We start from the raw sequence: 15924 nt of genomic DNA, 5'->3' as shown, positions 1-15924 counted from the left end.
TCTTATTCATAGGTCCAACAGACCGAATTGATCCTGATGATAACTCTCATTATTTATTGAATTGTGGAATTTTCGAAATTGAAATAAAGGTTGCTTTTCGTTTCTGATATGATGGGAAACGGACGTGCCGATAACGATCGTCCACGAAGAAGGTACGCAAACGTCATTGTTGGAGATGAAACTCCGTTTTGTTTTGTAACTATCCACCGTCACAGAACGTGCCACCAATAAAATAAACACTTTTTGTGAAAAGTCTTTTATAAATGTTAAAGAGGAACAGCACTCTCATTCGCGCCGGTTGGAGGCCGGGTGGACCGGATGTCCCCGTGGGAACTGGATTGTAATGAGTGATTTTTTTGCTGGTATCTTTTTGGCAACACTGTTTTTGACAGATCACGTGTGAATCGTGTCTTGTGCCATTGTAAAACTTGTTCAGTTTTGTCTATAGTTTAACCATGAATCGACTTACGAATGAACAACGCTTGCAAATTATTGAATTTCATTATCAAAATTCATGCTCGGTGAAGAAAGTGCATCGTGCACTTCTTCCAAGTTATGGGCAATTTCGTCGGCCTACTGAGGGAGCTATTCAAAAGTTTGTGACTAAATTTCGAACCCAGTTTACATTATTGGACATTAAACCACCAACACGCATACGTAGAGTGAGGACCGAAGAAAATATTGCGGCTGTATCCGCCAGTGTTCGTGATGACCGTGAAATGTCGATTCGTCGCAGTTCGCAGCAATTGGGTCTCTACGTGGAAAATTTTGCGAAAGGGTTTGGATATAAAACCTTATAAGATACAGCTGGTGCAAGAATTGAAGCCACACGACCTTCCACAACGTCTATTTGGTGAATGGGCGCTGGCAAAGTTGGAGGAGGATCAACATTTTTATCGAAAAATTGTGTTCAGCGACGAGGCTCATTTCTGGTTGAATGGATACGTTCACAAGCAAAATTGCCGCATCTGGAGTGAAGAACAGCCACAAGAATTGCAAGAGCTACCGATGCATCCCAAAAAAGTCACTGTTTGGTGTGGATTATGGGTCGGTGGCATCATCAGGCTGTACTTCTTCAAAGGCGACAATGGCTGGAACGTTACTGTAATTGGCGAGCGCTACCGTGTGATGATTGACGACTTTTTGTTGCCCAAAATGGAAGACTTGGATATGCCTGACATGTGGTTTCAACAAGACGGTGCCACATGCTGCACAACACGCGAAACAATGGCCCAATTAAGAGCCGCCTTCGGTGAACGGTTTATATCACGTTTGGGGCCCGTCAATTAACCGCCTAGATCGTGTGATTTAACGCCTTTGGATTATTTCATGTGGGGTCATGTTGAGGCTCATGTCTACAGGGATAAACCAGCAACGACTGACGCCCTGGAAATTAATACTGAAGCATTTATACGTGAAATACCGGTCGATATGTTAAAGAGATTGTGCCAAAATTGGACCTTGCGCATAGGCCGTCTAAAGCGGAGCCGCGGACGACATTTGCATGAAGTCATCTTCAAACATTAAATTATATTGGTCTTTCTAACGATTCCAATAAAGATTTCATAATTTTTTTCACATTTTTTTGTGTTGTTTTGAAAATCAAATCCTGTATCTCTTAAAAAATCACCAATATCAATCATATGTAAAAAAATATGTGTTAAAAGTCAGAAAGTCTCCCAAGCAGGAGGCAACTCAACAAAAAATATTAAGTGTTTTCATAATAAAAAGTATTGATAAAAAAAGAGTTGGCAGTATTGCTTCGAGCAAGATCGTTGCGACCTCCCGACGAAGCTCCTGTCAATTCTGATAGGAGGAGGATGGACAATGCTCCGAGAGAAAGCAACGTCCAATAAACCTAGAGAGAGAGATAAAGGATTTCATTAGTAATAACAGAATTCTGAAAGATGTTTGTCTTTATGAAAGTATTGAAAAACACTTTTGTTTTCCTTTTTTTTCTGATTGCTTGGGCCGTTACATGATGAAGATCCATAGAATTTCAAAAACTACACCTCAACGATTTGATCTCCACAAACTTTATTTGAAAAATATATCACAACATGTTTCGCTATGACATTAGCTTTTTCAAGTGATTTGTAACACCGGAAGCAATCACTTGAAAAAGCTAATGTCTTAGCGAAACATGTTGTGATATATTTTTCACATAAAGTTTGTGGAGATCAAATCGTTGAGGTGTAGTTTTTGAAAAACACTTTTCCATAAACACTTATTGAATTATTACCTAATATATGTGGACCGTTCGAGAAATAAGGTGACTATTCGAATTTCGCGGGCTATCTACATTCGATTGACGATTAAAAAATATATATGTTGGTTCCAGAAGTTTGTTCCAGAATTGCTGAATTTTAACCAAAAAAACCGTGGCACGAGCATTGTTCAGGTATTGTTGAATAATGTTAACGTATTATTTCCATTTTGGGACCTTTATTGTTCATCATTTATACTACTGACATTATCTCGTCCATCAAGAAATGTAAGGCACAAAATCTCTTCAACACTGATCTTGATTTGATCAATGGGCTATCAAGTGAACATGATTTGAAAATTAATCCTAATAAAACAATGATGATGCACTTTGGATCGCAGAAGAATCGTAAATTTGCAGAAAACAATTTCCGTTTAGAACTAGGTTATACTATGTTGACTCCTGTCAATACAGCTAAAAACTTAGGGGTCATGCTTGACACTGATCTTAGATTTACTAGTCATGTTAAAAATTTAATGAAAAAAGCTTATATGTCATTGAAACTGTTATACTGTAATCGTTTTATTTTGAGCCAACCTCTAAAAAGAATGCTCTGTGATAGTTTGGTGCTAAGCCATTTCAACTACTGTGACTTCATATATGGGCCATACTTATATGATTCAGATAAAAAAAGAATACAAAAAGTGCAAAATTCTTGTTGCCGCCTAATTTATGGACTTCGTAAGTATGATTCAATTTCTGAAGCCTTTAAAAACTCCCGCTGGCTCAATATGAAAAACCGTATGATTCATCATTTGGGTTGTTTTGTCCATAAATTGATCACCCTTCCCCATTCTCCTCTTTTAATACAAAAACTAATTCTGCGTGAAAATATTCACTCAAGAAACATCAGACATAAAAACAAATTAACTATGCCACAACATCGCACTGCACAGTTTCAGAGATCATTTCTTTTTGGTGCTGTAAAACTCTATAATTCATTGCCTGAGCAATTGAAGAGATTCAATATCAGGAAATTCAAATACAAATATAAGATTATATCTATGATAGTCAGTAATGTCAACTTTTACTTTTTAGACAACAGATCAATTCAATTAAATTATTTATCAACTATCTTTAGAAGGTAATCACAAATTATTATTTTATTTACGGTTCTCATTTCGTGGTACCATCACTGTTAATTGCTTTTATTTTTGTATGTTTGCGTGCATTATGGAGTGGTGCTTGTTGGTTGAGTTAGAGTAGCTTTGAGCTAGACTTCGCCAAGGAGTACCAGAATCTCCTGTAAACTATTTTCATTTTCAAATATATCTTTGTATTGTTTTTTTGTATTATCAATAAAGCCGATTTATTATTATTATTATTATTTACCAGGGATCCATTGAATACCGATTACCGTGTTCTTGTGGTTCGTTCTACATCGGAACAACGAAAGGAAGCATCAAAACGCACTCTACTGCACACAAAGTATGTGTGAAAGCTATTTTCCGTTTGTTTGGCCGTGATCTGCAGGTTTTTGCCTTACGTTTCGTCTACTACTGCGGTAGGTATTAACTACAATGCTTCCAATGCCCCCTCCCGAGTTGAATGCCCTGAGATGACATCTTCCCTACACGGTTATTATGTGCAGAACATCCCATCCCTTTCATCCACCTCACCCTTATGAGTGGACTTCAACCTACTGATGGGCACTTCAGCAAGTTTAACATCTGACCTACTGCGGTCGAAAGCCTGCCTTCAGGTGCTTTTACTTTCTAATTTAGTATTTTATTGAATCGTGACTTTACCTGAATGTAATTTATTGCATGAGGCCCCAAAAATCAGGTTGAAAAGTTTTTATACTCACTGGAGCCGCTTGACAGCGACTCTCGGGGGGTGGTCTCTGAAACTATGATGCTAGTATTTGATTCTGGTTTTATAATATTATTAGCAGGCATGGTTAACTGTCCTTACAGATACACAAGCGCCAAACGTGATGGCGAGCCCGCCCCCAGGCGCACAAACTCAACCCCCACTAAAGCTCTTGCAAGACATACAAATGCTCTGTACGGAGGCGTATCAACACTTGTCTAGAATGCTTTTGGCGTCTGACATTGTCTAAATAATGTGCGTTGTTTCTGAAAAAATGTCATCGCCTAACGAAAGTTTATTTTTGGATAAGTGTATCTGTTTAAAAAAATCTGTTTAAAATCTGTTTTTCCGTTAACCAGCTGTCGCACCCCTACGAACGACAACCCTCAGAAGTCGAAACTTGTGCGAGCTAAGGATTAACGAGGTCTTACCTTTTTAACGTGTGATTCCTAACACGGGTTGAACGGTAGCAAGTGAAGATCGATCGTTCAGACTAGGGCTTGAACCACCGACCAACACGGCAGTCAATTCGAGTGAGTGAACAAAGCACCCACGCCGAACCGCTTGGCTACCGACTGACTGATCATTATATAACATTTTGACGAACTGTATTACCACGTATAATACTGAATAAAATATGAAAAGAAATCACAAAGAAGTCATGTTCCATTTGCTACCCTAATTATAACTAATTACATAGTGCATTTCTTGAATTTCCATTGAATGGAAAAGGGGGTCTTGTGATTCATCATTTTGAAGCTCCTGACAAATGCTTCACAACCCCAGAATATAATGTCAATTTGAATTGAAGGGGTTATAATTTTAGGAGTGAACAATTTTTGAGAAAGAAAGTTTTTGTTTTTCTACTACTCCATCTTGATACAAAAAAAAGAGATGTGGTAATATTCCAAAGATGTGTAGATCATGCAAAGAAGTAACTTTCAGACACAAACTGAAAGAAACTCCTCCTGAAACAGCTACTTTCATATAAACATTGAATTACACGAAAGAAAATAATTCTTTCGAAACAAATACTTCTATATGAACACTGAATTATACAGAAGATACTTTTCTCTACTCAGTTTGTATTTCAAACATTCGTTGTGGAATAAAAATCCTATATCATTTACATGAGTTCTACTTTAAATGAATGGTAACAAATTGCACTTACATGGAACACTGTCATCCTCACTGGTATACATCGATGTTTCGCCTTAAGACACTTGCCCTAAGGCTCTTCAGTACCAAATTAGATAACATTATAGAAATGAATGAAATGTGTGGAAGCAAGCAAGGGGCTTATCGTAATCCAATAGTAATTTAGTTGGGAGAGACTATACTTGCGCGATCACAATCCAATTAAGAGAAACCAAGCCACGCCCAGAGAGAGACCACGGCTAATAAACCGAGAAACATCAAACAATTCATCATGTAATATACATATTTTATACCTTATCACTCGTATGTTGTACATTACCCATATTCAAATAAATACTGCTACAACTACTACTTACCTCCAGATCTGGTCCGGGATGGACGGTCCTAATTTTCTGAATCTGCATGAAGTATGAGTGAGAGAGCGCTTCGGCCTTTTTCCGCCTGTCTACTTCTTTGTCGAGCCGCTTGTGCCAAGACTCTTCTCTCTGTGTCACGAGTTCGGCGCAGTGCGTTAACGTGTCTATCACAGCAGCCGTTGTCGATTTGAAAGTAATTGCCTCACCCTTGAAATCGACCACCGGCAAGTTGTCTGAAAGAGAAAGACTTGAGAGATTATACCTCAAGGTCCAACGATTGTAGTAACATTTCAACTTGTAGCCAATCAGAGAATCAACGAGTCTTGAAGAATATACAGTTTGCAAACCAATGGTGGAATAAATTGTGTCCATATCTTCATAACGGAATATTTTAAAAGGTTTTCACACAGGTCAACCTTTGGCCTTGACGAATCTATTGGAAACACTTGTCCTACGCAAGAACAAAAGTACTGACCCTCGGCCTGCGTTTCGCTAACCAAGTTAACATCACCAGGAGATGAATAGGACAAAACCTTGCAACTATCTTTATATTATTGAATATATCTGCAAGGACCATAGTAAAATTTATTGAGTTTTACTTTTATGACACCTAAAATTTAACCGTTTTCTATCTGTAAAAGAAAAGTTTGGGATTTAGTCAGTTACTACTTGGTAGGAAATCATAATGAAGAAAAGAGAATTGAAACCGGTAAAAAAAAATTGAAAGTTTCAATTCTCTTTCCTTCATATAAAAAGTGAGCTGTGAGGTGAGGATTGTGATAAAAAGTATGTTGGTCCAATTAAGCGGACTGTAATAACCCACTACAAGGAACACGTTTGATATATTCGGTTTCACAGACTAGAGAAGTCTAGTATTACTCAACATGTCTTCTAGAACGGCCACAGAATATGTAAAGAATGCTTGAAATTGTTAACACTGGTACATGACAACGAGTTTTTACGTGCTTTCGAATGTTTAGAAACTGAAACACGTGGGAAAAAATCTACGATAAGCCACAACTATAAAATATCTCCTACATGATATTTACAGGTAAAGATTAGGTTCCATAACATGTAATAATTAACATCAGGAACAATAACAATTCAACAAAATAATACTAATGAACCCCATTGAGGGTGATAAAAAGATGTGAATTAAACATTAATTCAGCTGTAGAGCTTAGTTAATTTTCTCCGAATATTAATCTGAAGCATTTTATCTAAATCGATTTTTTTTTCATGTTGTAAATTATCCCCTGAAAAAAATGACGCCGGCCGCCGCTGGTCTTCGTCCATCGACTGTGACTTCGCCAAGGTCGCGCTCAATTCCACTTGCGCTTTCCGACCGTTATGAACGTCGCGTCGCATCGAGAGACTTCCCTATCGGCTTCCCGAGACTTCTATTACGATATATAAACACTACCAACAGGCAGATGGGGGGCGAGTCTAGTTGAAAGAACAGTACGAAGTGATCTAATAAGGCGATAGATATTCGAGTATTATTCTGAAGATCTGTTAAAGCTTTTGTGTTATATTCGCAATCTAGTAGTGAAATAAAGTCGAGTTCAATTGTACAGGACTTGGAATTTTTTTAAATTGGGAAAAAGGATAGTGATATGTAATTAAAGCTTGTTCAGAGCCAGCGTTGCACGTCAGTTATAGGAAGGATGGGGGTTGAGAAACTCTGTACTTTGGCGTTATGTAATTAATGGACGGCCCCGAAGGGGTGCAAAATAAAATGAGGCCCCCGGTAAGAACTTTGCGGCACGCCGCATCGACTTCGCCGACTAACATCACAAACCTTTATCTGGCAACTTGTGGTTGGCGTCTTCCACGCAGTAATCGAAATATTTCTGCAGCGAGTCGATCTGGCGGCAAAGTATATCCTTGAAGGTTTCGATTTCGGCCAGTTTTTCTCGAATATTTCTAGACGATCGCTTGAAGCTACTACCGGAGGCGGTGCTGTAGGTGTTCGATTGTAAGCTGACCGTCGAGCCATGGCGTTTCAGACTGTTTTCCGAGCCGGTGCCGTAGCCAGATTCCACCTGAAAAAAAAATAAGAAAATGCTCATCTTCGAAATCAGTTCATAATAGACCAACGAAGCACGCGAAAATAGAGCTAAAAGTGTGTTTGTTCTTTGAACAATTAAAATTATTTTAACCCATTAAATATCATTATCAAGAAAAAAAATTCACATGACTTCTAGACACTTGAATAAACGAAAATTCCTGGAGAAAAATTTTTCCCGTGATTATTTTATTAGATATACTTTAGTTGATCAATTAATTTTTACAAGTTTTAAATTTACATAAAAACCCTGATATTTTTCAAAACGAAAACCCAAATTTTTTTTCTCTTCTTGGAGCTATTCTTGAAAGCCTTCAAAAAGATTCCTGTTGTAAAAAATAAAAAATTTTGATTTTTCACTTGTCAAAGACGTTAATATTCAAATTTATTCGTATTCTTATTATTTAAAGTTACATAAAAATGATTTTTCATAATTTTTGGCTCTATTTGTTTAAAAAAATTGTTATAAACGAATGTATTGTTTATAAGGTATTTGAAACTTTTTTGGGGGGATTTTTAACAGTGATGAATATTATGATTCTTTAAAAAAATTGTTCCTTAAAAATATTTTAAAAAAGATTAACCGAAAATAACAATTTTATTAAACAAAACACTGAAATTACAAAGAAATAACATACAAACAACAGCAAAACAAATAAAAATTGAAATATTAATAAAAGGTGATAATTAAAAATGAAAAGAATTATTAACAAAAAATTCATTGGTTTTAGCGGGAGATGACCGTTCGGCGGGAGTTGGTCGTTTCTCGCTTGATTAGATGTTTCCATATGTTACGTATCTCTACGCTAGCTTGACAACACATTTACAACGCATTTAGTCTAACTACATATAGATACGTAACATATGGAAACCTCTAATCAAGCGGAAAACGACCAACTCCCGCCAAACGGTCATCTCCCGCTAAAACCAATGAAGCGGAAAGAGGGGATTGGTGAAAGCACTCGAATGACCTATAAATAGTCATCTCTCGGAGGAATCACTCCAGTCATCACCCGAAGACGATTGTAGATACTAACAATCGAAACGTCGTGATATAACTAGGTTTGGAATCTTTTAATATTTATTTTTCATTTTTTGTTATTAATATTTTTTAATTTTCAGCTTTTATTGATATTTCAATTATTTATTTTTTTGGTTGTTGCTTGTATGTTATTTCTTTGTAATTTCAGTTTTCTGTTTAACAAAATTACTATTTTCGGTTAATCTTTTTAAATTTTTTTTTTCAGGTTTGTCAAATCAATTTTTAGCGCTATTTTAGCCTCTAAATTAAAATTATTGGTGATAGAGTTCCGGGGATCCTTTTTCAAATTTCGGACATCTTTAATATTTTCCGAGATATTTTCAAAAATCTAAACCCCCCCTTTTTTACTATTTTATTATATTATATTATATTATATTTTTACTTTTATTAAATTGTTTCTAACTTTTGCAATTTTTTCGAGCCTCTCTTGAAATTTTTCAAAAAGTTCCTAGAGGTCATTACGAATCGAGTGAGCCCAGGATCATAATTTTCGGTGCCCTTAGCGAAAAACAATTTTCTTGGACCCCCAGACTCCCAGGACTAGTCTACGTCTAGAATTTTGTCTACGAGTCCAGAAAACAGTATTTTTCGGACTCGTTCCGTAAATTACTACTCTTCATGGAGATACTAAAAAAAAAAAACTTTTTCCACTCTCTTTGTTCTCGGCCCCGTTTCGTCAACCAATTTGTAGTCATCAGAAGATAATCGAAACTAAAGTATAGTGTTACAATTCTTGTGGGCCGAAAATGTGTTTTGGTTGACTAACTACTAACCAACTCTTTCAACACTGAAGCTAGAAAATTGTATTTTTGACACATGATAGTGAACACTACAAAACCGCCAACTGCAAGAACTAGGGCACGTCACACAAATTTACCTTTGGAAGAACTACGTCCGGATCCTTCGGAACTTTCAGGCAAGACAACCACTTCATGTCGTGTAACGCTAATAAGAAACTAAACAATTTTTAACGCAACCATAAACTCAACACTTCACAAGGTTCATCTAATAACGTTTTACAACCAGCAATATTCATAAACCCGGAGGAATGTGTTTACACACTTTTTCATGACAACATTATCGGACAAGGCCTCACACAAAGAATGACAAAAGAGAATACAGCGAGTGAGTTTGAGAATGATAAGACGACTGAATGATTTGGATAGACTGACGTGAATCAGTATTTAATAAGAAACAGATAAACGTTCCTGCACAATGAAATTCAAAAACCCTCAACAACAATGAAGATCTACAAAGAGAAGATAACGGTTGACGATAAGAAAAGCTTAAAAATACTTATTAACGCAAGCGATATTTTTTAGTTGAGAGCAAATATTACCAGCACAAAAAAGTGAAAGAGTAATGTTTCTATATCAAGAATATATCTATATCAAAGAACGAGGTGTGTTGCCAACACAAAAAGGTGAATCAATAATGTTTCTATATATAGAATTACATACATCGTACACGGTGTGGTCCTTGACTCGAGTTTTCATTTATAACCTTGTTCAGCCAACATTCGTTTTGTGTAATTTTCAAGTACAGATTCGTCCGAGACTATCTTCATCAATAAAATAACTCAGCAGCTAATACCACTTCTATGCTGTGCCAAATTATCAAAAGACGACCGAGGGCTCGTCTCTCAAATTTCATCACATCAACCAATGATATTCCAGTAACGAAATTATCATAATGACAGATTCTCTTCTTCATCTCTCAACTTAACAGTTGTTAAACTAATCGATTATTGACTGCAACAAGGGATTTGTGGTTCAGCCTAGCATTACTGCTGAAACCTACGGTGGTTCGTAACAGGATGACGTATGCTTTGTTTGTGGGCTCTAATTTCACCTAATTGCTTTGCAGTGAAAGCTACAGAGAAAGACAGAAAACGATTTCTCATTTGATGGTCGATGTTAGAGACCGCCGTGGTTTCTTGTCTGTCCGCGTATGTCGAGATGTCCATACTTACAACTTGTCGAATCAAGGAAGAGAAGTGACATTTGTCTCCCCCACTCTCATCGTCTTCTAACTAACGCGCATCTAGTGGGCGGGACCATATCGCCCAAGAAAAATATCGGTCCTAAAACTGAACCTTGGGGCACTTTTGTTATTATATATAACATTGCTCTACTGCAATGTAATGAAAACCTAGATCAGTGATCCTTTTGATTTGATTTTCTTGAGCAATTTCGCTAAAGACAGAATTAATGATATCGGTTTCAGGTCAGATGGATCGTCCTAATCTCCTTCTTCTGAGGAAAGTGAAAAAGGGTCATTAATTAAGACCCGTTTCAAAAGGTCCGATAATCAGTAATTATCGGTGCCAGCAGATGGTCAGTATCGATCGGTGGCAACACATGATCGTCAGTACTGATCGGCCGCCGGAGACGATCGTCAGTAGTGATCGGTCGCAGCAGATGATCGTCTGTACTAATCGGTCGCAGCCGATGATCGTCAGTACTGATCGGTCGCAGCATATGATCGTCAGTACTGATCGGTCGCAGAAGATGATCGCCAGTACTGATCGGCCGCAACAGAAGATCAGTACTGATAGGTCACATCATATGATCGTCAGTACTGATAGGTCACACCATATGATCGTCAGTACTGATAGGTAACATAATATGATCGTCAGTACTGATAGGTCGCAGCAGATGATCGTCAGTACTGATCGGTCGCAACAGAAGATCAGTACTGATCGGTCGCAGCAGATGCTCGTCAGTACTGATCGGTCGCAACAGAAGATCAGTACTGATCGGCCACATCATATGATCGGCAGTACTGATCGGTAACATAATATGATCGTCAGTACTGATAGGTCGCAGCAGATGATCGTCAGTACTGACCGGTCGCAGCAGATGAACGTCAGTACTGATCGATCGCAGAAGATAATCGTCAGTACTGATCAGTCGCAGCATTTGATCGTCAGAACTGATCGGTCGCAACATAAGGTCAGTACTGATAGGTCGCAGCAGATGATCGCCAGTACGGATCGGTCGCAGCAGATGATCGTCAGTACTAATCGGTAACAGCATATGATCATCAGTACTGATAGGTCGCAGCAGATGATCGTCAGTACTGATCGGTCGCAACAGACGATCAGTACTGATATGTCGCAGCAGATGACCGTCAGTACTGATCGGTCGTAACAGAAGATCAGTACTGATAGGTCGCAGCAGATGATCGTCAGTACTGCTCAGTCACAGCATATGATCGTCAGTACTGATCGATCGCAGTAGATGATCATCAGTACTGATCGGTCGCAGAATAACAGTTGATTATTATCATGTATTTGAGAGGTAAACAACTTTGCATCGTTGCCTATTTTTGCGTAAAAAGAATAATAGAATGGCTAAAAAGAAACGACGTATTTGGTTATACAGTGCCGGCCCAAAGTCCGTTCCACCCTATTATTGGAAAGTTTTAAAATTAGGGCTGAGCTCCATCTTGAATTTTTTTTCCGACCCAAATAATTATTTTATAAAATTTCAAAATGAGCCTGTCCTCAATCTTAACAATAATATTACGAACAGCTTCTCTCACATTGATTTTATTTCTTCGAATGTTTCTTTTATGTTGTATTCCAAATGATCTATTGTTTGGCATTCAGTGGAAAAGCTTTCGACTTCAGGTATGCCCGAAAGAAAAAATCTAGAGGTGTGAGATTCGGAAATATTGGTGGCTATGTGCTATTTCCCCTGCGATCTATGCCCTATCCACCGGCTAGGAAAGTTTGTATCGAGAAACTCTCTAGCCATACGATAGAAATGGGCAGGTGCCCTGTACTGCTGTATTATGACTTTGCGATTTTCCAAGACTTCTTGATTGTACAATAAAATTTGCCTTATTCTAGGTTCAATTTGAGGTTCCTGTTAGGATCTCTTGTGAGGTTTTCTCTAATGAAAATCAGGCAGCTTTCCTGACCTTGGTGCACCTTTTAGCGTGCCAATCGTTTGGAGCTCATGTAAAAGTTTGTGCTGATAGCACCTCAAAATAGTTTTTTTTGGGAAATCTATCATTAAACATACGGACTGCTAGTTGAAATTTTTTTCCAGCGGATCCAAAAATGAAAACTGCTTCAGATTTATCTTGTTAATTAAAACCCATATTCAGACTTTCTATAATATAAATAAGGGAATACTTGATATTTATATAATATGTACTGATGATGTATAATACCTCAACTTTTTCATATAAGTTGTTATCAATATTGAAAACATATTTCCTCTTTTTGTTTCCACGTAGGGTTAGATAACTCACCTACTTTAGTGACTGAAAGTTACATTGGTAAAGGTCTGACTTAAATAATCCTATACCAAAGTCTCAAAATATAAAATTCAAAGAACCATACTGAAATTTCTGAAAATTCTTTTATTTTGCAAGGAATTTTTGAATGTGTTTTGTAAATATGTAAATTACTAATTCTTTTTCGAAGTTATATAAGCCATGAAATTAGATAACTATTTATACCTAAAAAACGATTAACCAAAGCTACTGTTTAGACGAACATTACTGGAAACAACCTTGAGCAACTTGATCAATCGGACAAGGTCAGCCATGCAGAACTTCACTAATGTACGTTAAATTGACCATTATTATCCATATTGTTGATTAGCAATTCAAATGGTTGCAACATTATCGACATGATACAAATAAGTGAAAAACAATAAGTGTTTTTTTCATAGTCAGTGGGCATATTGAAGACTGGCTATCACAGTTTCATCGGGTGTACCACAGGGTTCTCATTTAGGGCCATTGCTTTTCAACTTATTTGTCAACGACTTGAAAGACGGTATTCTTTATAGTGAATTTCTTTTGTTTGCTGATGACCTGAAGATGTTTAAAGTTATTCATGACTCAACTGATACAGAATTATTACAGTATGATTTATGTAACTGTTCGCTGGTGCGATATAAATCTACTGCAATTAAATATAGACAAATTTCAAAAATTTACTTTTTTCCAAAACAAAAATCCCATTAACTGGCTATATAAAATCTTTCAATCAGAACTGAAAACAACAAACACAATCAGAGATTTAGGAATCACTCTTGACCCAAAAATGTCGTTTAAACCCCATATTGCAAATATTACCTCTAAAACACTGAAAATGTTAGGTTTCATTCTTAGATCTGCAAATGAATTATCTCTCACTATGGAATAACTTTATTGTGAGATCTTCACTAAACAGTTTTACAAAAACTCAACACGTGTTTCACCATACAATGGCTTCTTCAGCTGTGTCTTTAATCAAGTAAAGTGTTTTTTGAATACATTAAACCAAGATAAATGTTCAACCTCAAACTTGTCAATTGAACAATAAACTGCCAGAAAACAGCTGACAGAAAATATATTTTTTCACGAAAAAAGATAAATCTGTGCGGAAAAGGTATAAAACGAGCAGAAACAATATGTAAAGGTTATGATGACCAATAAAATCATGTGTATTCTGATCGTTTTTTGGTACTGAACAGAAAGTGGAATATAACCTTCTTCTGATCTTTGAAAAGATATAATTTCGAAATGAAAGGACAGAGCCGCACTTTGACATCAGAATCGTGTCTTGCTCATCATTTTACATAAGTGCAATCATAAATTTTTTCAAAATCTTCTGCGGGCAACATTTCAAATGTTCACCAAAATCACACGTTTTTTTTGCTTGCCTTGGAAAATCTCTTCACAGTAATATTGATTTACAATCCCATCTAAGACTGAAAAAATTGTTTCCAACATATGAAAATATTCAGTTGAAGATGAGGACTTCGATTCGACACAATTACAGCATGTCTGGGACACGAAAAGATAAGTTTCCACTGAATTTTTGAGAAAAAGAAATAAATTTACAAAAAAACGAAAGTTTTACTAGTTTTTTTTATGAAGTATCAAGTTGAGTGAAAAATATACACCTTTTCCAATAGATATGGTTTCAGTGATAATCATAAAAAACCATTTTCCATCCCTAAAATTAACCTCATCTCATCCCCCGTAGCTTGCACCGACTCCAATTTTTTTTTAAATGAGCACAATACTTTTTCCTCCATAACCTTTTTAATGCTGTTAAAGATTTGATCCTTTTCAAATATTAGCATCCGCCTACTAGTTCACAGCTCTAAAATTACCATGCAAAGATAACAACTGAATCTCCTATACAGATTCCTGTAATCTATATCTCAAGAGCAATCATCTTATCTGTATGAATCACCATGGTTATACTTCTTGGTGTCAAATTACCTTGTAGGATTCCAAAGCTTCCACCCAGCTCTGCTTGCTATCAATGGAATCCGCCCTCAAATACCAGACACAGTCGTTAACAGAAACATCGAATCTGCACTCGTCAAACTCATGAGGCTGGAAAAAAAAATTGAATTACTCCACAAAAATCGACAATCAAGCATCCTTTGGAAAATAGATGACGAACGCTCACGGCATACCTTGATGATTGCTTTGGCGAGGGACAGAGCCCCTCGACATCCGTAGCCCCTTTCTTGCTCGCTCTTGTAATAGGATAGGGTGCCGTTTTTCAGAACTATGTATCTGTCCTGCCAGCCGTGGATGTAGTTGGTCCACTTACTTAGAACGCCCGCAAATTCGTTCTGATTTTCCACATCAGAGTCCTCGCTGCTGTTATCGTCCGCCATGCTAATTTGCGTTTCGCGATTGTCTTGGCAAGTTCAGGTCTGTGTCGCCGCTATCGGCATTGTTGTTTTTACTGTGAATTACAGCGTGACGGTTGTTTATGAGGAATTAATTACCATGTATGCTAAATATTCATGGTATGTGATGATTTACCTCACAATATTTGATACTGTTGCGCAGTCGCAGAGACCGAAGCATTTAAATTTCATCTTCTTCCTGATGCTTAGCTTTTCCAGCTCTTCTTTGATGAAATGGCCTTGATTATTTTGGCGGTATAACCAATGACTATTACCATAGAATATAGGAAGGGATCGTTCCGCAAGATATTATATTTTAAAACTTTAGGAAATCAATGAAATAACAAGATATGTTTTGAAATTCCAATAAAGTGAATCATTTACTATTAAAAAGACTCAAGATGAGAGTGTTTTTCGTTAATCAGTTGTTTTCTTCTTACGAACGATATCACTGACAAGTAGTATAAAGTGAAACAGTTTTCACTGTTGATTATATAATATATGTGTAATGTTGAAGATTTGTCAGAGATAAAAGTACTTGCCCATTGCCTACAAAGTTTTTCATT

At 36.9% G+C, this 15924-nt stretch overlaps 1 protein-coding gene across 2 annotated transcripts in view; it reads right to left on the bottom strand.

The window, feature by feature from the left end:
• cert (ceramide transfer protein) overlaps positions 1-15545 on the bottom strand; it is a 37165-nt gene extending 21620 nt beyond the window's left edge. The window contains exons 1-4 of one of the 2 annotated variants that reach the window (XM_074186263.1): positions 15137-15545; positions 14937-15053; positions 7394-7637; positions 5593-5825 (exon numbers count right to left, since the gene is read on the bottom strand). In XM_074186263.1, coding sequence (XP_074042364.1) covers positions 5593-5825; positions 7394-7637; positions 14937-15053; positions 15137-15343 — 801 coding nt within the window. In that variant the 5' untranslated portion in view covers positions 15344-15545. Of the gene's footprint in view, positions 1-5592; positions 5826-7393; positions 7638-9579; positions 9833-14936; positions 15054-15136 lie in introns of those variants that run through there. The other variant, XM_074186264.1, reaches the window with a different exon arrangement.
• Positions 15546-15924: the final 379 nt, after the last annotated feature.

This window comes from Leptinotarsa decemlineata, unplaced genomic scaffold, assembly GCF_025532065.1.
Source record: "Leptinotarsa decemlineata unplaced genomic scaffold, Ldec_3_MD MMD2_tig00078422_RagTag_RagTag, whole genome shotgun sequence".
Taxonomy (NCBI): domain Eukaryota; kingdom Metazoa; phylum Arthropoda; class Insecta; order Coleoptera; family Chrysomelidae; genus Leptinotarsa; species Leptinotarsa decemlineata.
This window is presented reverse-complemented; position numbering and strand designations above follow the sequence as displayed.